This window comes from Rousettus aegyptiacus, unplaced genomic scaffold, assembly GCF_014176215.1.
Source record: "Rousettus aegyptiacus isolate mRouAeg1 unplaced genomic scaffold, mRouAeg1.p scaffold_m13_p_2, whole genome shotgun sequence".
Lineage (NCBI taxonomy): Eukaryota > Metazoa > Chordata > Mammalia > Chiroptera > Pteropodidae > Rousettus > Rousettus aegyptiacus.
In genome coordinates this window covers 21,674,663-21,696,380 of record NW_023416295.1, presented here as the reverse complement: position 1 = coordinate 21,696,380, position 21,718 = coordinate 21,674,663, and the positions used below count along the sequence as shown (strand labels likewise).

General features: G+C 36.6%; 1 protein-coding gene across 8 annotated transcripts in view; it reads left to right on the top strand.

The window, feature by feature from the left end:
• The first annotated feature begins 1,415 nt into the window (after positions 1–1,415).
• The window catches only part of PIKFYVE (phosphoinositide kinase, FYVE-type zinc finger containing), a 70,387-nt gene continuing 50,084 nt past the window's right edge, over positions 1,416–21,718 (top strand). For 2 of the 8 annotated variants that reach the window (XM_016135010.2, XM_036236184.1), the window contains exons 1-8: positions 1,416–1,656; positions 5,301–5,481; positions 6,832–6,981; positions 7,232–7,267; positions 9,990–10,108; positions 10,806–10,977; positions 12,843–13,050; positions 14,805–14,894. In XM_016135010.2, coding sequence (XP_015990496.2) covers positions 5,310–5,481; positions 6,832–6,981; positions 7,232–7,267; positions 9,990–10,108; positions 10,806–10,977; positions 12,843–13,050; positions 14,805–14,894 — 947 coding nt within the window. In that variant the 5' untranslated portion in view covers positions 1,416–1,656; positions 5,301–5,309. Of the gene's footprint in view, positions 1,657–2,846; positions 3,926–5,300; positions 5,482–6,831; positions 6,982–7,231; positions 7,268–9,989; positions 10,109–10,805; positions 10,978–12,842; positions 13,051–14,804; positions 14,895–21,718 lie in introns of those variants that run through there. The other 6 variants (XM_016135013.2, XM_016135017.2, XM_016135012.2 and 3 more) reach the window with 6 other exon arrangements.

Sequence of the window (21,718 nt, the reverse complement as noted above, 5' to 3'; positions counted from 1 at the left end):
GACGAATTAGGTAGGAATTTGTCAAAACTCTTGAGGAAAAGGGTGTGCAGAATTTAATTAAAATAGCACCTCACTTTCGGTTTAATTTCCTTCCCAACTGCCCCTGCCAATCCTGTAATTGGGATTAGTGGGTTTTGGCATGTTTTCTTCAGCCAAGAGTACAATGCTCATCACAGGGCCAAGTGATGGATAATGCAGGTTATGCAATATGTGGCTTGGTAACTTTATTTGCACTAGTCTTTGCAATTTGAAATTTGAATGAAAAGATTAGCTACAGAACATCGAAGTAAGAAACAGCCAAACCTGTAGAGAATTTTTATGAGTTTATTTGAGCCAAATAGAAAGCAAAATCTCAACGGATTGAGAAAATTCTCCAGAGAATGGCAGTTCACAGCTTATTTTATATATTAGAATAAAAGAAGATGTAAGGAGAGGTACATAAAATCCATTGGTGATAGACTAAGGGTGTGGAAGAAAGCTAAGGAGGATCTCTGGGATTGGATAAAAAGTAAAACAGAGAGACACATACTTTTATGTTGGTGGGTACAGGATAGTTCATAATGACCATTTACATCACATAGAGATGTAATCTGGGGAACAAGATAACAATGAGGGGTTCTGTGGTCTGTACTCTGGCATATTTGCAGTTGTGCCTTGAGGGGTCTGGAGAAAAGATTACTCTGACATCAAAGTATGTTACCTTAGAAGCAAAACACAATAGACAGGTTCATGTAAGGTAAAGATTGACCTTTGCAAGGGAAGCTACAGGCCTAGGACATGACTACTGCTATGACTTGCTTTTTTTTTTTTTTTTTTTTTTTTTTTTTTTTATGTTCAGACCATCCTTTGTGGTTACTTTGGTCTCTGAGTTTGTAGTGTCCGCCATGCAGGCCTCCTCTGAACTTGTCAGATTTAGTATGTGGCTCCTTTTTCATCCACGGAGCTAACACATCACTTCCTCTGGGTTAGACACTGTTCCAAATGCTTTGCGAGCAAAGCTTTACTTAATCTTCAAAAAATTATCTGTTAAATGGGTACTACTATTAGCCGCATTTTACAGATAAGAGGCCTGGGGCCTAATTAAGATGCTTATTTGTTTAAGGTCACGTGATTAATTATTATCAGAGTCACCCAAGTCTGACAAGTCTTCTCTTTTGGTAGAAGCCCTCTATATCACACAAGTGAGTAATCTGTAAGAACGCGGAGCGCAGTCACATATTCTGAGTGCTCACATCATCGAACACATACGGTAACCGCCAGCCCGCCTGCCCTCATCCGGTGACCCCGCACGCGTGATGCTCACGCGCGCAGCCGCTCTGGCTTCCTCTAGGAAGGCTGAGGAAGCCTAACCCGGGCCCAACTGTCGAGAACGACTCTATCTGGGCTGGACTCTCTCTGCCTGAGCATCTGATCCGAGCGTCGCGCGCTTGGGGAGGAAAGGGCGGAGTCCGCGGCTGGCAAAGTTGTGGATTGGCGGGGAGGAGAAACTAAGGCCAGAGCCTTGAGGGGGAGCGAGAGATCGCATCAACTATGTAAGCCGCTCTGCTTCTTACCGCAACTGCCGGCGGCCCGTCTTCCCCGGCGCTTTCGGTGTCTGAACGGGGTGTAGCGGCGGCTGGGCTGGAGGGGTCTGCAGGGCCCTGGCGGAAGGCGCAGGTAAGGGCGGGGGCCTGGCGCGCCGCCGGCGGGGCTGAGTCGGGGAAGGAAGCCGGTTTGGGGAGCTCGGGAGCCGGAGAGGAGGGGAAGGCTGAAGTGAAGGCGAGAGCTGGGGCTCTCCGATCGTGGCTGGAGCCCGGGCTGCGACCGAGGCTCCTCAAGAAAGGGCAGAGAACCCGGGCCCGCAGTTAGCCGGGGAATCGCCTGATTCCCCGGTTGCCCCTTTGCCTGCAAGTGGGGAAGGGGCCCGGTAGGGTTGTTCTCGAAGGAGTTTCCTTGGAAACATTCGAAATCCCCTTGCCCCTCTGTTTTTCTGTGCACCTAAGCTGATTTTGGAACTGTAGCCCAGTTGCTCCTTCCTCTGGTGGATGAACTCTGAGTCCGTGTCTGGGAAACAAAGTTCATGAGCTGCAGACATGACAACGTTAGTGGGGTTTCAAATATGTAGACGCCTCCTTAAAGGCTTCTGCTGCTGTTTGAGACTATTCCATTTCTGCCTCTGTTGCAAAGTCTCTGAAGAGACTTGATTTGTCAATTAGTATTTTCCCTTTGCTTAGAATGTTTCCAACAAGAAGATGAGACTAGAATGTGATGAATATTTTTAAGGAATTAAGTGTCTTCGGTCTGATATAGGGATTATTATAAGACATTATTATCAATAAATATGAGATGCTAGAATTTTGTATAAAACAAATTATTTTTGTTTATCTGATGCGTGTATTTCTTAAATTCTCATGTATTGATTCAGTGCATCCTCTGTTGTAAAATTGATACGATATTGACAGTACAGGCAGTCGCTTTGTATATTGCAGTCTTATTTCTGATGTGTTTGAATCTTATTTCTGATGCATTTGAATCTTGTTTTATACCACTCTAAAATTTCCACGCTATCAGGATTCTTACAAAACATAGTCTTAGTTTTCCCTTCAGCTGGGGTTGGGGTTGTGACAAAGAATGGGCAGGTTTAAACTCCTCTGTAGAGCAAGGCTACTTTCCTGTTTCCTCCCCATTTTGGGGGGTGAGGGGCGTGTAGAGTAATATCGATAGCGTTGTGGTTTTCCTTTAGAGTTTCTTTTGGCATGTCGATCAAAAATTGAACAAAAAAATCTTTGTTGATGGAAACTAACATTTCTAGTATTCAGCTGTCCTATATTATTAGATATATTTTGAGTATTTTTTTTTTTTTTTTAAAACCTACTTAGAAATGACCTGATGTTTGGATTTTTTCATCAACTAAAATTTTGGTATTGGCTAGTAGATCAGATTTATTTTCTAAATTTTAGTACCTGATTACCCTTCAGATTGGCTTAAGCAACAAGATAGTGTGAAGTGGGTCTGCATGTAATAGCCTTCAAAGGAAAAGAGGCAAAGTACTGCTGGTGGAATATCAGAGGTCTTTGAATGAGTAGGTTAATACTTATAATTATCGTTTAGGAAAGAGTCTTAGTTTTTATCACAGTTATTAAGCAACCGTAGAATAAGAGCTGTAAGGTAGTGTTCTCAGGATCCTGGTATCATTATGTATTTTTAAGGTTAACCCTATGTGATCGTATTTATGTTTCAGAGATTACATTTGTGTAGTATTTTCATGGTACATTTTATCTTCACATCTCCATAGCTTAATAAAAGTTTTGTATTTTAGAAGTAATGCAAAGACTCTTCAGGTGGATTGCTAACTCTGCTTCTGGATTTTTTCCCCCCTCTGTTCTTTTTTTTATTCAATACAAACAAAGTCTGCTAGCTTTTTATTTTGCTTACAGAAAGCAAAAGTTAACATCTTGACCGTAAATCCTTTCAAAAGCCTAAATATTTGACCCTTACTCAAACTTTTAGAAACATCACCCCTGATGTAACCCTAGATGAGGTTATTGCATTGATTGCTACATACTGATTATTAACTCAAGAAGTTTCCTGGCCAATTGTTCATGGAAGTCAGAATTATTTTTTCTATTATTCTGAACTTCTAGTGTGAATCATTTACCCTGACCCTAAAGACTACATAACTAACAAGATATTTAAGCTGATGATCTCCAGACCTATTGGTGCTTCCGGTGTTAACTTGGGTCAAAGTAGAATGTAGGCTGATTTCTGAGGCCCGAGGGTTGTTACTGCCATCACATTATTCTTTTCTCTCCAGTGCTCTTTTTCCTTTTTCATCTTTTGGAATTTACATTTGCCGAGTCCCGGGCTTATTTCCTAACCCTTGGTGCTGGCATATGGATTGTCATGACACTTTAGAAGGATTGTTTACTACCCTCCCTAATAGAAGATAATGTTGGAGACCTTCCTTCCATTTCTCCTTCCTCCTTTTCTCTCCCTACCCCCCTTTTCTTTGCTCCTATTTTCTCCTTCCTCCTTTCCCTCTCCCTCCATTCTAGTAAGCATTTACTGCCAAAATTCTGTTTGTCATTGTTTTCATTTCTGCTTAGTTTAATTAAATTTATTAAGTAAATTATCAAACAGGCAATATCTTGAGTAGAATTCAGATAGCCTAGAATTGGAAGTTCGTGAAGAGCTACAAAAGTAATTTTGCTCTAAAGGAGAATTCTGGGGTGAAACTTGGGATTTAGTTACATCTCTACCAATGACTAGTTATATGAACTTCAAGTAAGTTGTTTTAGGTTCAGGGTACATTGGTTGCCTCAAAGATAAAATATAGTAATAAGGTCAGTTCTGTGTGCCTTCCAGGATTTTTGTAAAAATTAAATGAGGTGCCTATGATTTTGAAAGTGAAAAGCGTTTTATAAGCATGCAGTGTTCTCTTTGTAAAGTGTAAATTATATTACAAACTATAGAGTTTTAATGACTAGAGTTATGCATAATTCATGGCTCTTTTATTCGAAGTATTACTGTGGCGAAAAATAGACATCAGTGCTTTTCTGTAACCTCTGTCTGGTGATGTGGTTTTCCTTATTACTTTGGTTGAATTATCAATTTTGCTTATTTAATAAAAGGCCTTTTATGATCTTCATTTTAATGTCTATGCGAGTTTAGTCTTAAAAGGAGAAAAACCAGGTTCATGTGCCTAGGAGGAAGATGATGAGGAACAGCTTGTTCATTTGGATAGTTCTCAAGGCTTTGAGATTTAGCTTGAGGTAATTTTGTAGGTTATATAGAAGTGTCATTAAGGGATGACTATTTAATTTTCTTTTCTTGGAAATATTTATCTTTTCTATTTTTTAAAAGAAAAAATTAAAATAAATAAAAGCTTTGAGAACTTTCTATGCTTGTGTAAAACTGGTTTTCCTCCATAACTTTAAAAAGCTATTGAATATTACTTTTTCCAAAAAAATCTTAAAATGAAAAAGATATAAATTGTGTGAATACTTTTTTCTTTTTACCTGTTCACATTTGTGCCTCACCTCCAATTTTTAAAAATAATTTTTATATTTTCTGTAATTTGAGTAGCAATGTTGAAAATTAGATCGGCTTGGTAATTATTGGTTTAGGTGATTGAGGCTTTCTTATGATCTAGACCGCAGAGTTTTCAAGCCTTAATTTGGAGTACATGCTAAACTAGATTTATTTACTCTTTGGTTTTCACAGGTCTGAATTTTCAGAGTCAGATTTTCAAGTATTTAGAGATGCTAGAATTAATGTTTGGGCTTCCTGAGGAAATTTCATCTTTCTTTTTCGTTTTTTAGACTCATGAAATGGCCACAGATGATAAGACTTCCCTGGCACCAGACGCTGCCAATGATTTGCCGCCAGCTCCTACTAGTCCTTCTCATCTCACACACTTTAAACCTTTGACTCCTGATCAGGACGAACCTCCTTTCAAGTCAGCATATAGCTCTTTTGTAAATCTCTTTCGATTTAACAAAGGTAAAACTTATTGTTAAAGATCAGAAAACCTATAAATTTGATTCTCTGAATTCTCTTGTTCAGCTTTCATGTGTCTGCAAGAAAGTGAATTCTTAACAAGAAGAAGGCTTTAGTTATAGGTCGCTAGGGTTTACTGTTTAAGAAAAGAAAGCTAGAATTTTCACTGTAATCTTAATTGTTGGCAACTGAGGATCTGAATTGAAACTAAAGTTATGTTTAAAGGAGGTCTCTTCTTAAGGTTATCATTTTTTCCCCTTTCTGAGTATATTTCAGCTTTCTTAAGTTCACAGAATGGACTTTGTTCTTTTAGAGGTTAATAGCCAAAACATTTTAATTAAAGCAATGAAACTAAAAGGATCAGCACATGGGAGAGAGAAAAGGTTATTTTTCAAAAATGGAAACCATCAGCAGGTCTGTTGTTAATTGACTTAAACCCATCAGGTTAGGTGTAAATTTAATACTATCAAATTAAAAAATACCTTTGAGCTTTTTTAAAGTAATATATTTTTTACCTGGAAGAAAAATTGAGAAAACATGACCTACATCTTTTGCTTTATATTTGGCTGTATTATTTGAAGTGGATTGGAAAGTAATGCCTTTTGTTGTAGGGCATTTGAGGGTCATTATTTTAATTAACTCAGCAGAAAATTTTAATAGTATGAATTGACTTTTATTAATAGTTATGTTTAAAGCTCTGTAAAAACTGTTACTCCATTTTAAAGACACTATTAAGAAAATAAACCTATTGTTTAGAATAGTTTTAGATTTACAGAAAAATTGGAAAGATGGTACAGAGAGTTCTCATATACCTCACACCTAGTTTCTCGTGTTATTAACACTGCATTAATATGGTACATCAATTACAATTAATGAATCATTATTGATATATTATTATTAAAGTATGTATTTTATTCACATTTCTTCAGTTTTTACCTAATGTCCTTTTTCTGTTCCAAGATCCTAATCGGGATACCACATAATATTTAGTTCTCATAAGACAACAATCCTTTATTTAGTAAATGTTTATTGATTACATACTCTCCACTGGGTACTATTTTAATAGTTCAAGGGGACTATCCTATGAACAAAAGAGACCTTCCCCCTACAAAATCTCTTTTGTGTGAAGCTTGCATTTTATTTCCTTTAATATGCTCAAGATATTTCTAATGAAAAGTAAAACAAATTGAAGATCACACATACAATGAATGTGATTATTGGCCTATAATTTTGCTACCTCGTTTTAATTTTTTTTAAAACCCTAATTTTTAATTATGCATATATTTCTTTCTCTTTGTTGAATTCTTTGAGTCTTAGTGTTTTCAGATAATGCCAGGCTTTCTTTTGCTACAGAGAGAGCAGAAGGAGGCCAGGGAGAACAGCAGTCTGTGAGCGGAAGTTGGATCAGCCCTCAGCTCCCTTCGAGAACACAGTCAGTGAGGTCCCCTACACCTTATAAAAAACAGCTTAATGAGGAACTCCAGCGGCGATCTTCGGTATTAGGTAAGACAGTGTTCTTATTTCCTCCTTCTCTGAGCCATTGTTTCCCAGGTTGTTTATTGATTTAATGTCTGAACTTTTCTGTTATTTCACATAGTCAGGCACTCTTCAGAATTAATGAAACTGTTACCTAGTTAGTGAAAGAATTTATAAATACCTAAAAAAAAATTCTTAAACATTTTATTAAGCTGTAATTTAGACCAGACAGAGATCCCCTGACTGTTTTTTGATTAATTACTTGCTTGGGTTTCAGCAGAGAACAGTTTGCAACATCCCCAGGAGAACACAGGTTAGTTTCAACTTCGTGAATGAATCCTGCATCCATTCTTGGGATGGCTTGTGTAATGTGATGTGCATGCCTCTGACTGCAGAACTCTCTCACTCCATTAGTGGGCTGCCACTTGCTCTTGGCCTTCTGTCCTTGTTGGGGTGCAAGCTGTCAATGTGGCTGGATAAGCTGAGCTCCTCTTGTCTATTTGTTCTCCATCCTGGTTTACTACATAGTCATCTCCATCTTCATGTTCTTCCGATGAGTATAGGTGGGGGATCAGTGCCTGAAAAGAGAGGGTAGATGCAATGAGTTGTTTTATGTTTTATTTCTGTTAGATTGTTAAACTCGGTGCTGTGGTTTGCCCAACTCACGGTGGTAGAAGAAGGGCCACGAGGTGGCATAATAGAGGGAAAGGGACATGGCATTGGAAATCAAGTGTCCCCGAACACTGCCTTGCCTAGCCAGCCTTCCCCATGAAGTCCTCAAGTGAAAAATAGGCAGGTGCCAATAATGGTGGTTGGCAGGAGGATATTTTAATTGCTAGTTGAGACTTCGTTCAGAACCGTCTTCTGGTGGGTCAGAAGGAGGAGGAGAAACCAGGCGGACAGGTTTCTGTCTAAAGAATGGAACAGAGCTGGCTGCATCACCTCTAGGAAACCTCTAGGTTTCCTAGAGCAATGAGCCTCTGCCTGGGTTATGACAGCCGTTTGGAAGGAAGAATCAGAAGGTGGGGAAGAGGAGAGGGAAAAAGGAGCTTTTTTAATACTCCAAGGGATGGAAGGAAGAGACCATCTTTACTTTAACCTTTAACCTCAATAAACTCTCCTTAGATTTGGAACCTGGCCCGCAGTAACACTCCTGTTTTTGTTGACGGAGCTCTTCTGACCGAATTGTATGCTGAATGCTGAATTAAGTATAGTATTTCTTCATTTGTAAAACAGAGGAGTCAGAGTAGAATCTAATCTAAGAGTTCAAACTGACAGCCTACCAGATCTTGCCTTGATGTTGCAATAAACTTGAATTTCATTATCACTAGGTGGAGCTTATAATGTCTGGTTTGCTGCAGTCCCCACCATTTCTTATTGTCTTGTATCAAGTCCACTTGATTCTTTGATTCTACCTTAGTTGCTAGAGGCTCAGAATCCTGGGACCTTTCAATTAATCGAGTTCCTTTTCCTGCTAACAGGCTATAATTTACTAGTTCTGTGACCTTAAGAAAGTCATTCAATTTTCTGATATCCATTTTACAAGAGAAGCACCTAAGATTGTCTAAAGGAAGAGTACTCGACCAGATTTTCTCTCAGGGCTCTTTCATCTCTCTCTGAGATCTCTGATTCTGTCGGTTTCAGGAACAGTCTTCCTCTTCCTCTTCCTCTTCCAATGGCTGGTGCTGTAAGTACTCTCATATTAACTAATTGGTTAAATGCAAGGGGCTTCACAGTTAATTGTTGCCTGTGCATGGTCCTGCAGCCATTACGATTCTAACAACTTCCTCTGTCTCTTTTTCAACTCATCATGGAGAGTTGCTTTATATTGTGATACTCAAAAAATTTGGTCATTCTAATACTTATACCTTTTTATTCTAGTAACAACACTGAGATATTTGCTGAAATTAGGACATTACTATTTATAGAAAATGTTTTCTGACATAGGTGCTGTTTAGGTAATTATTTCTGTAATTAAATTATCTTGGGAAGTTCTTCATTAGTTTAGATTTAGATACCAGTCTCTCAGTTTTTGGTAATCGTTTTTTCTCACCCAACCAAAACAATGCACACCTAAAACAAATCTAGCAAACAAATGAGTTTGATAAAGATGTAGAGTGGGGTGTTTTCCATCTTGCTTTGCCATAGATTATTAGGTTAATGAATTTAAAATAGGAATGTTCATTCTTTTTGTCAAGCCACTTCCATCTCATCTTTAGGGATGAGTGGAAATTTCAGCAGTAATCTTGCTCTAAAATAGGCAAATAATATATGACAGCTTTGGTGGGCACACCCCCTTCTGGCCATAACGCTGGAGTTTCAGCTTGTTTTATTATTGACAGAACTAACTGGCTTCAGTGTTGCTAGTTTAAGGGTAAGTGATCCCTTCCGGTTTGGAGCTGCAGGCTTGGGGAGCTAGTAGGAAGGGTAGGATTGGAGTTCTAGCAATTCTTTGGTAGTTTTAATCTTCTTGGTCATTGGTGAAGGAAGGTCTGTGGGTAAATTACCATCCTGGATGTCCTGAGGTCTATCAGACTCTTTGGGGACTGGGCTGTTAAATTCCTTTCTGATCACCTGCTGCATGAGGCTTTGGATACATGGTCTGTAGATTAAACTGAACGGTTCACCCCTGTTGCTAACTGCGTGGGTGTAGAGACCGATCTAGGTTAACTCACTGGATTGCTTTCTTTTCTGCTAAATTTCTACAGGTGTTTATTATGTCTTGGGACCACAGGGCCCAAGACATCATTAATGAATTTTGGGTCATTTAAGCAGTCCTCCCATTTCAGGCCTTAAAACCATCAACGGACTCAGACATTCCTTGTCTTAGGTAGCCCTTACTTGGTTGTGAACAACCTCTTACGTTTCTAAAGACTAGTTTTAACTCTCAATCCATATCACTAGTTGGGAGAACATAAGTCTATGCTAACAATAAGAGGCACTGTGCATCACATATATACTTTGTTTGACACAGATACTGGAGACTATTAACAAGATTGCTTTTTATTTTTCATTTTTTGGTAAATATGACTCAGAAACAAGAAGGAAAGCAGAACCTACTTTTGGAGGTCATGACCCTCGTACAGCCGTTCAGCTTCGAAGCCTCAGCACAGTATTAAAACGCCTCAAGGAAATCATGGAGGGGAAAAGCCAGGTACTGTCCAGGGGCTTTAGATTACTTATTAAGCATTTATATGGGACTCGTGCCATACTCACTGAAAATGGCGTAATGTTCTTGAAAGAAAATTCAGCCAGTACTTCTTCTAGCCATGAAGACCATATTTTTACATACAGGTACTTAATTTTAATTTATCAATTTTTCCCCTTTGTAGATAGTGCTTTGTGTGTTCTCTTTAAGAAGTATTTATCTAGCCCAGTGCCAGTAAATATTTTTCCATGGTTTCTTCAAGAAGCTTTATTATTTGTATGAAGTTTAAGGATCAGTCTTCATTTTTTCTCATGTCTGTTCAGATGGACTCAGCACCATTTCCTTTTTCTTTTTTGAAAACACCATCCTTTCCAATTGTATTATGACTCTTGTCATAAATTCATTTATATGTGCGAGTGTGTGCCAGAGCTCTCTCTTCTGTTCCATAGCTCCATTTTTTTTTTTTTCATTCTTAACTAATACTCTTAAAATTATTGTAGCCTTAGAATAAGTCTCGATGGCTGGTAATGTAAGTCCTTCAGCTTTGTTCTTCGAGATCATCTTGGCTCTTTGTATTCCTGTATGAATTTAGAAATAGCCTGTCAATTTTTGCAAAAGAAACCTTCTGGGATTTTGATTAACGTTTGCCATTACATCTTAATAATCATTTTTTTCAAGCTTTCATGTATTTTTATTGTTACAGGATAGTGACCTGAAGCAATACTGGATGCCAGATAGCCAGTGTAAAGAGTGCTATGATTGTAGTGAGAAATTTACGACCTTCAGGCGCAGACACCATTGCCGACTGTGTGGGCAGATTTTCTGTAGTCGTTGCTGTAATCAAGAAATCCCAGGAAAATTTATGGGCTACACAGGTTAGTGCATTTTATTGACAGTTTTTCAATTTTTAAAGGTCATAATGATAAAATAGTTATAATACAGGATTGATGTTAAGCCAGTTTTTATTTTGGGCTTTATGTGTGAGCCCTGGGGAACACAGAGGTGAGGGAGACACAGCATTGCTATTAAGGACTTCATAGTCAAAGAATAAAGTGGATGGGGATATTCATAAATGAGTAGAACAAAAGACAGTGTATCATAGATGCTATCCAAAACTCTCAGGGCATTAACATTTATTGGAGAAGGTGGTTAGAGTAGTTTACTAGTTTATATTACTAGAGAGTTTTCATTTTGCAGAATACAGATCATCCTTGAGTAATGTGACACTATGCTTTAGCAAATTGCATCGTATGCATATTCTTCCATAAATTTTAGCAGTATAGAAATTTTAAATTATTTGTTGAAGCAGAAACAAACTAAATAATGGTGCGTGGATTTATACGGTGATTCAGGAGTGAAAGGTGGGCAGAAGTTACCGAAAAGGAAGCACTCTTAGCATCTCTCTCATGTTATTTTTGTTATCATGCAGATCTTTCTTTTGGCCTTACTCACTTTTTTCTCACACCTAGACTGCTATAGAGTTGAGACCTGAATTATCTTTCATCCGGATTATGGCTGTAGCTTTTGAAAAGATTTTTTTACCATTAGTTTTTTTCTATCTCTTAATTCATTTCTCATACTCTAGTTGGCATTCTTTGTTAAGTGTTAATTTGATCGTGCAGGGTATTCCCCTGTCTAAAACCCTTTCAGAACTCCCATTACCCTTAGAATAAAGTCTTGTCTTGTTAACATGGTTTGTGTGTTAGTTTCCTAGGGCTGCCGTACCAAAATATTACAAACTAAGCAAAATATGAATTTTGCTTAAAATACATGCATAATTTAATAAAACCGAGTATAATAATAGTCTTAAAATGAAAGAAATAAAACGAAACAAATAAATTGTACTTGGTAGTAATTATGATAAAAATACACTACAGTTGACTTTAAGAAATCTTTTGTTCTATGTCACATCAGTTTTCTAATATTAGTGGTAGAAAATTTAAGGTCGTATTGTTAAATAACATGTTACTTGTAAAGTTTAATTATCTTACCTCATTTTTTAAAGCATTTTATTTTATTAGCATTATTGGTTAGACATTTATATATATATTACCTCCTTTTTTAGTACACTTAAGCGTTATAGAATTAACACAAATGTTACAGAAAAACAGGGTAGAAATGAAAACTTATATTTGAGCAGGACTGCATCCTAAATAAAATTACAACATTTAAAAGTGTTAAATAATCTTCTTGTTTGTTCTCCAAAAAATATTGCATTTCCATCTTAGCTTTCACTTATAAGCATTTTCTTAACAATCTCCCCCACATTTCATATTGTCTGCAAGCCTCTTTTGTTTTTGGTTTTCAAATGGTGCCCTCTTGTGGAGGCCACTCTTCAGGGCTCCACAGTGAAGACCCAAATGACATTTTTCCACCTTACATTTTGCCTTTGTGTTGGTTTATTTACTGAATTTAAATTTTTTTGAACCTGTTCCTTATTTCACTTTTAGAACCTTGAAAAATACCCTTTTAATCAGAGTTTTCTCATATTACTGAGTAATATTTTCTTATAAATATTTGAGGTATTTTGTATACTTGGATGAATTTATCATAATAATGATTTTTAAGATATATAACAGCTAACAGAATTATTTACTGTTTAAAGACATTTTTTTGGTAGTCCTCACTTGAAAACACTTCCCTGTTATTAGATTAACTATTAACCCAAAGATTTAATATGTTCTGTTAAGTAATATCTTATCTTTTACTTAATTTTCTTTTTTTAAATTTTCTTTTCTAGGGGATCTCCGAGCTTGCACATACTGTAGAAAAATAGCCTTAAGTTATGCTCACTCCACAGACAGTAATTCCATTGGGGAAGACTTGAACGCTCTTTCAGATTCTGCTTCCTCTGTGTCTGTACTTGACCCGGGTGAACCCCGAACACCTGTTGGGAGTAGAAAAGCCAGTCGCAACATATTTTTAGAGGATGATTTTGCCTGGCAAAGGTACTGTCACTTAAAAATAATTTTATTTATTTTTGAAAAATACTGATAGTCTTGTGACCTGTGAGTGCTTTTAGTTAACCTTTACCTTTGCAGGAATTGTTTCCTGCAAGTTCCTTTGCAGGAATTGTTTCCTGCAAATTCCTCATTTTCTCCTTTTTCTTTGGCTTGCCTCCAGAAGGATCACAGATGTTTATGGACAGTGATTATATTGACTAATTAAACTGTAAGCTCCACAAGTGCTATCTATACCTGACATCGAGAACAGTGTATGGCCAATGCATGATCCTGATATTTGTTGAATAGGCATTAGGAGTTATTGAGATTAATAATTTCTAATGCACCTTTCTTAGGGAGAGTGCTTTTAAGATTTGTATTCATAATATTTATAAATGAAATTAGATTTTTTTTCCTTCCTAAGGAATATTTCATGTTTTTGTGTATATCCTAATATGCTCAACTGACTGGTAGTGGAGGATGTTACTAACTTTTTACCTGGAATTATTTGAATTAGAATCCTAAATTCATCAGTTTCTGACTGTTTTCTTTAGCTAAATTTTTTTTTAAATGCATAATACCAAATCTAGCCATGTTAAAGAGCTTAGAGATTAACTAACATCTTTCTGATTAGTTATTACATCAACTACCCTTTAAGGGAGCGAGGAATTAGTATGAATTTAAACAGGTCAGAAATGAATGAATTTTAGCTACATTCCACATGTACGAATCTCAGAGACATAATGTAGAGTAGACAAGAAAGTCGCATTTATATCCAGTGACTATATAAAATATAAAAATATAAGGAACAAACACACTCTGTAGGGATACAAACATGGTACACTTAAAGAAAAGGAGGAGACTGAAAACTCTAAAATTTACAACAGCAGTTTCATTGAGGGCAGGGAGTGGAGTGGTATTGGGTGGGGGAATGTAAGCAATTCAAAGTTAGTGGACTGTTACTCTCAATTGCTCTCTGGGTACATTGGCGTTTGTGGCATCATGCTTCTTTATGTGTTACGTGTGTTTTATACATTTTAAAGGTTAAGTCTACATTTAATGAGAAAGTATAGGGATTCTTTAGTTCTAACTTTGTTAGTAATGCCTTTTAGTTGTACCTGGCCCTCTTGTGTGAGCCCAGAATTGGCAAATGTGATTTAATGACATGAACCAGGCTTAAAAGCTTCCTGAAGGTGTGGTATAGATGTCAAAGGTAGAATAATTTTAGGTTTTGTGCTAATTTTTTGTTTAATGTTCACTCTTAGTCATCATATCTCTTTGGTAGGCACTACTTTCCTCTTTTGACAGATGTAGATGTCGAGGTTCAGAGAGATTAAGTAATATACCCAGCTAGTAAGAGGCACTTGCACGTGGGTTTGTGTGATTCTGCAGTGCTATTCCAGTGGGTTGTGGGGACTGAGAATAAAATATTTGAACTAAGGATCTCCGCCCCCCCCCCCATCACTTCAATCTTGTATATATCATGTGAAAAGGAGTTCTGTAAGTACTCATCCAATCAATTTTATTATTTTAATGGCATTCCATATACTTAATAAATATCAGTATTTCAGCATTTGATGTAATTAAGATAAAGTCCATACTGTTTCCACCTTAATTAAAGGAAGACAACAAAAATGACCCATAATCTCATTATTAAAAAGGCAAAACAATCTGCTTTTAAATGTTAAAGCATTTTATTGAAATTGGATTTCCTTTTTACTGTTCCAAATCATCTCAGTGTTTTCCTTTTTTCTTTATAGTTTGATTCATCCAGACTCCTCAAATACTGCTCTTTCATCAAGGCTTGTATCTGTTCAAGAGGATGCTGGGAAATCTCCTGCTCGAAATAGGTAAATGCCAAATGAAAACACTGTATTCTGTGTCTGTTTTTCTTATTCTTTTTTTTTTTTTTCATAATAATGAGAAGGACAAACAGATAAAAATGGTGGGATTTCTTAGTTCTGAAAGCTGAATTAAACTATCAATTCCTTTTCGCTAGTCAGCTCTTGCTTGCACTGAGTGGCTGTTTTCCACTGTTCTCCACTGGCTTCAGATCTTGGATCGGATTCCCTCCTCCTCTAGCTTAGACGAGCTCACTTTCTATTATGTAGCAAAGAGGAGATAGATAATGGAAGGGACTTCCTCACTCTTAACAACACTCATTAACTTGATTACATTTGGAATTGATTTTTCTCTTCTACTTCTTAACCTAGATTGATTCTCTGTTCGTGTTCTGGATCTGAATCCTTCTCATTTTTTATTAGGTATCCTATTAAGGTTCCATATCTTCCTTCTCTCTCTGCTGAGTCCTTGCCATCACTGTTTAAAGAAACTCCAGGCACCTATTAAAAACAAACAAAAATCGTTCTTTTGTCTATCTCTAGTTACGTTTTTCTCAATTATTTCTTTTCTTCTGAGTCAAACTCCCTGAAATAGTTGCCTATACTTATTCTACAACTGCACATGCCCTTCTTTTTCAACTTACTAGACCTTCCTCATGTGCACACCTCCCCACCAAAAACACTTTCCTTTTATAAGTGTAAGTGGCGAGTCAGTCCTTTATACGCCTGAGGAACTAGACATCTGAGTCACCATGGCTTAACATAATTTTAGTTTATTCTTTGAAAAAGTATTATTAAACACCTACAAACTAGGTACTTGGAATACAGCAGTGAATTACACAGACAAAAATTTAAATCATTAAAAAACAAGAAATAGAGGTGAAGAGTAGAATTTTAAATTGTGTGGTTAAATTGTATGGTTAGTGAAGACCTCACTGAGAAGGTGACATTTGAACAAAGACCTGAGGTTGTGAGGGACATTTTGTTGAAGAGTGTCCTAAGAAAATGGACTAACAAGTTCCTGAGAGGGAACACCCCCATTAAGGAGTAAGTAACTAGAGGTCCTGTGTCCTTGGGGTAGAGCGGTTCTGCCGTTAGTGGGGAAAGGACTTTGTCATTTACTCTGGGTGAGATGGGAAGCTACTGGAGAGTTAGACTGCTTTAAAAAATTAACTTTGAAAATATTTCAAACTTGAAAAAAGTTGCAAGAATAATAATAATTTTCATATATTCTTGTTTCACTAATGTACATTTCACCCATTTGCATTACTTTTTATATAATATACTGTTATTTTTATGAACCATTTGAGAGTAAGTTTTATTCATCAGCATCCTTTATTTTACTTTTTTGTTTTCAATTAATAAACTTCATTTTGTAGAGGAGTTTTAGGTTCACAGCAAAATCGAGTGAAAAATACAGCCTCTCCTGCTATCGGTATCCCCCACCAGAGTGGTACATTTGTTACAGCTGATGCACCTACACCGACATTATCATTATCATCCAAAGTGCATAGTTTACATTAGGATTCACTCTGGGTGTTGCACACTCTGTGGGTTTGGACAAATGTATAATGAAGTGCATCTGCCGTAGTGTAGTACAGAATAGTTTCACTGCCTTAAACATCCTCTGTGCTCTGCCCGTTCGTCCCCTCCTCCTCCTAACCCATGGCAACCACTACTCTTTTTACTGTCTTCGTAGTTTTGCTTTTTCCAGAATGTCATATAGTTGGAATCATATGGTATGTAGCCTTTTCAGATTGGCTTCTTTTACTTAGTAGTTTGCATTTAACTTGTCTCCATGTCTTTTCACAGATTAAAAGCTCATTTCTTTTTGGCGCTGATTAATATTCTATTGTCTGGATATACCACAAGTTTATTTACCCCACTCACCTACTGGAGGACATCTTGGTTGTTTCCAAGTTTTAGAAATTTTAAATAAGGGTGCTGTAAACACCGTTGTGTAGGTTTTTGTGTGGTCATGTATTCACTTCCTTTGGGTAAATACCAAGGAGTGTGATTGCTCAATCAATCATATGGTAAAGAGTCTGATTAGTTTTGTGCAAAACTGCCAAACCGTCTTCCAAGGTGGCTGTACCATTTTGCGTTCCCATCAGCTGTGAGGGCTCCTCTCATTCCACCTTCATTTCCAGTATTTGGTGGTGTCATTATTCTGGACTTTGGCCATTCTAATGGGTGTATAGTGATATTTCAGTGTTTTTATTTCCAATTCCCTACTGATATATAATGTTGAAAATATGGTCTTTTCATATGCTTCCTTACCATCTATATATCATCTATGGTTAGGTGTCTGTTCAGGTCTTTGGCCCTTTATTAAATTGGGTTGTTTGTTTTTCTGTTGTCGAGTTTAAAGAGTTTTTTATATTTTGGTTAAGTCCTTTATCAAATGTGCCTTTTGCAAATATTTTCTCTGTGGCTTGTCTTCTAACTCTTGATGTCTTTTGAAAGAGCAGAAGCTTTTAATTTTAATCAAGTTCAACTTATCAGTTTTTTTTTCTTTCCTGGATCATGCTTTGGTTTTGTATCTAAAAAGTCATCATCATACCCAAGGTAGTTTAGATTTCCCCTTATGTTATTTTCTGGGAGTTTTATACTTTTATGTTTTCCATTTATATCTGTGGTCCATTTCAATTTAATTTTTGTGAGTGGTTCAAGGTTTGTGTCTAGATAAATTATTTTTTCATGTGGATGTGTAGTTTATTCTAGTACCATTCATTGAAAAGCCTGTATTTGCTCTATTGTATTGCCTGTGGTCCTATGTTAAAGTTTAGTTGGTCATATTTATGGGGGTCTATTCTGGGTTCTGTTCTGTTCCATTGACTTATTTGTGTATTCTTTCTCCAATACCACACTTAACTCAGTTACTGTAGCTGTATAGTAAGTCTTAAAGTTGGGTTGTGTCAGTCCTCCGACTTTGTTCTCTCCTTCAATAATGTATTGACTATTCTGGGTCTTTTGTCTTTCCATATAAACTTTAGAATTAGTTTGTCCATATCCATAAAATAACTTGCAGAGATTTCGATTGGGATTACATTGAATCTATATAGATCAAGTTGGGAAGAACTGACATCTCGACAATATTGAGTCTTCCTATCCGTAAACATGAAACTTCTCTTAATTTGTTTCATTTTTTGATTTCTTTCATCAGAGTTTTGTAATTTTCCTTATGTAGATCTTGTCTGTACTTTGTTAGATTTATACGTGAGTATTTCATTTTGTGGGGGGTAGTAATATAAATGGTAATGTGTTTTTAATTTCAAATTTCACTTGTTCATTACTGGTATCAGGAAAGAGATTAACTGTTGTATATTAGCCTTGTATCCTGCAATTTTGCTATAATCACTATTAGTTTTAGGAGTTTTGTGTTGATTCTTTAGGATTTTTACATAGACAGTCATGCCATTTGTGAACAAAGACAGCTTTTAATTCTTTCCAAATCTGTTTTTTTGTTTCCTTCTAGTATTACTGCTTAGCTAATACTTTGAGTGTGATGTTGAAAAGCAGTGGTGAGAGGGGACAACATTACCTTCTTCCTGATGTTGGCGGGAAAGCTTCATGTTTCTCACCATTAGGTATTATGTTAGCTGTAGGTTTTTTGTAAATGTTCTTTATTAAGGCAGTCGCCCCCTATTCCTAGTTTTCTGAGAGCTTTTATCATCAGTGCTTGTTGGATTTTGTCAAATGCTTTTTTTTACTTCTATTGATATGATCCTGTAGTTTTTCTTTAGCCTGTTGTGGTGGATTACATTGATTAATTTTCAGATGTTGAACCAGTCTTTTATAGTTGTGATAAATCTTATTTGGTTATGGTATAGAATTCTTTTTGTACATTGTTGAATTGGATTGGTAAGATTTTGTTGAGGATTTTTGCATCTGTGTTCATGAGAGATACTAGTCTTAGTTTTCTTGTAATGTCTTTGTCTGATTTTAGTATTATGGTAGTGCTGACCTCAGAGAATGAGTTAGGAAATATTCCTCTGCTCTATCTTCTGAAAGTGATTGTAGAGAATTGGTATTATTTCATAGTTAAATGTTTGGTAGAATTCACCAGTGAACTCATCTGGCTTATTGATGAGCCCATGAAAGGAATTTGGCATTTCTTTTAGTGTTTAGGTATCTACCATTTCTTTTTGGTTCTTTCTTGGAATTTTCATCTCTGGGTTTACATTATCCATCTCTTTGTGCATGTTGTCTGTTTTTTCTATTAAAGGCCTTAGCACATAAATTATAGTTTCAAAAAATTCTTGGTGCGAGAATTCCAACATTGTTATATCTGAATTTGGTTCTGATGCTTGGTCAGTCTCTTCAAACTATATGTTTTGCCTTTTAATATGCTTGTAATTTTTTGTTGAAAATGGGTATGATGTCCTGGGTAAAAGGAATTGTGATAAACAGGCCTTTAGCACTATGGTGGTAAGGCACGGCGGGAAGGGAGTTAGTTGTTCTGTAGTCCTGTGGCTAGGTCGTAGTCTTTTGGTGAGCCTGTGCCTGTCAACTGTGAGCTTTACAAGTGCTTCTCATTTTGTTCCTCCTGAGGCGGGACAAGATGGCAAGAGCTTTTCTTTATCTTTCATGATATTGATATTTGTGAATAGGCTAGGCCAGTTATTTAGGAGAATGCCCATCAATTTGGATTTGTATGATACTTCCTCACGAATAGATTTAGGCTCTGTATTGTGGTGCCAGAATTCAGCATAAATGATTTATCCTTATTAGTCTGTCGTGTCTGAAAAGATATGATGCAAATTTATATTGTCGATAATATTAACATGATCTCTTGATTAAAGTGGTTCTGGGTTTCTCAACTGTAAAGTTACCATTTTCCTCTTTGTAATTAATAATATGTGGGAGAGATACTTTGATACTGCATAAATATCCTGTTCCTTATCAATCTCTCACTCAGTAGTTTTAACATCTGTTTATGATTCATACCATGATGGTCACAAAATGGTAACTTCCTAATTCTCATCATTCCTTCTACATTTATTAGTTGACGTTCTACTCTAAATAAGCTTTCTTTTATAGAAGAGTTTTGAGTTGGGAGTTTGGGAGGATTACATGATCTGAATTTTGTTTTGAAAGGTGCACTCTGGCTGCTCTGTTGAGTAGATTGTAGAATGTAAGAATAGAAGCAGGGAGACCACTTAGAAAGCAGGTGCAGTAATCCAGGCAAGAGGATTGACCCAGGTCAGAGAAGGAGAAGTGGGGCTGGATGAGAAATGGTCATATTCTGGATGTATTTTGATTATAGTGCTAACAGGATTTGCTAAATAATTGGAGGTAAAAGATGACTCAGGTTTTTGGACTGAGTAGTTGGAAGGATGGAATTGCCATCATATTGGGATGGAGGAACAGTTTGGTTTTAGACATATCAAATTTGAGATGCCTTTTAAACATCTCAATGAGACGAATAGGTGGATATATGAGTCTAGAGTTCAGGAGAGAGGTACAAGCTGGAGATATAAACTTGGGTGTTGCCATCATGTGGATGGTATTTAAAGTTATGAACTTGGATGGAAATTATCGAAAGAGTGAATGTGGAAAGTGTGGAAATAAGGACCAAGGATTGAGATTGGGGAAATAAAGAGGAACCAGAAAAGGAGCCTGACAAGGAGAGACCACTTATGAGGTGGGAGGAGAACCAGGACTGTGTTGTTTTAGTAGCTGAGTGAAGATGGCTTTTCAGTGAAGGGAGACATGTCAGGTACGATGAGGAGTGAAAACTGACCACTGGATTTCACAATAACCTTGTTAGGCAATTTGAATGGGTTGTTCAGGGTTCAGAAGACAATGGCAGAAGAATGAGAGACTAGGAATTTTGATAGAGGAAAGGGGAGAAATGCAACAGAAGGAGGTGGAGTTGAGAGTTTATTAAAAGATGGGATAAATTACAGGATTCCTTCGGGCATGTGGACAAATACAGAGATAGCTGTGCTAATTTACAATATGTCTTTGTGTATTTTGAATGAATGCTAAGATTGATAAAATTCTTGAGGAAAGATGTAATTTAGTCAGTGAGTACTGTCTCTAAGTAAAATATTAGTCAGCATTTTTACCACTAGGCTACTTAATAGAGTACTTGACAATGAAATTGACTAATTTTCTTTTATTCCTGTTGCCACTATATCAGAGTATATGTAGGGATGGTTAGAATGTTAAGACAGAGAAGCAGAGTGCATGGGTAATGCACACGTCAGAAAAGAGATTTTAGTTAGTTGAATTGGCAATGTTTCACTAAAAGAATAGACCAGGAAATGAGTAACTGATTATTTAAAAAGTCTTACTTATAACATTTATTTGATACCAGTGGTTTTTATTGACAATTAAAAATTACTTTTTGCTAAACTTGTTACAAACCTGTGAGTAATTCCATAAATTATTTTAAAACTATCTTTAGGTCTATGGTCATGCTACTCTGAATAAACCTGATCTTGTCTGATCTTGGAAGCAGGGTTGGGCCTGGTTAGTACTTGGATGGGAGACAACTTAGGAAGACCAGGTGCTGTAGGTGTAAAAAATAAAAAAAAAAATAAGGGATTGTAAGATGACAAGGTCCTTGCAATCTGTGAGGTCAACCAAAGGTTGCCTCCCCTAAAAAATAAAAGTATCTTTATCTTCATTCTAGAGAGAACATAGTTTTTCAGTTGAGGCCTGGTTTTGAATGGTGGCCTTATTATTTACTAACTGAGTTACTTACTGTAGACAAAATACTTAATCTCTGATTCTTTCTTTCTTTATTTGTAGAATGGATTAGTCTTGTCTATTCCATAGGATACTGTGAGGATAAAATGAGGAAAGATGCATATATTGGCCTC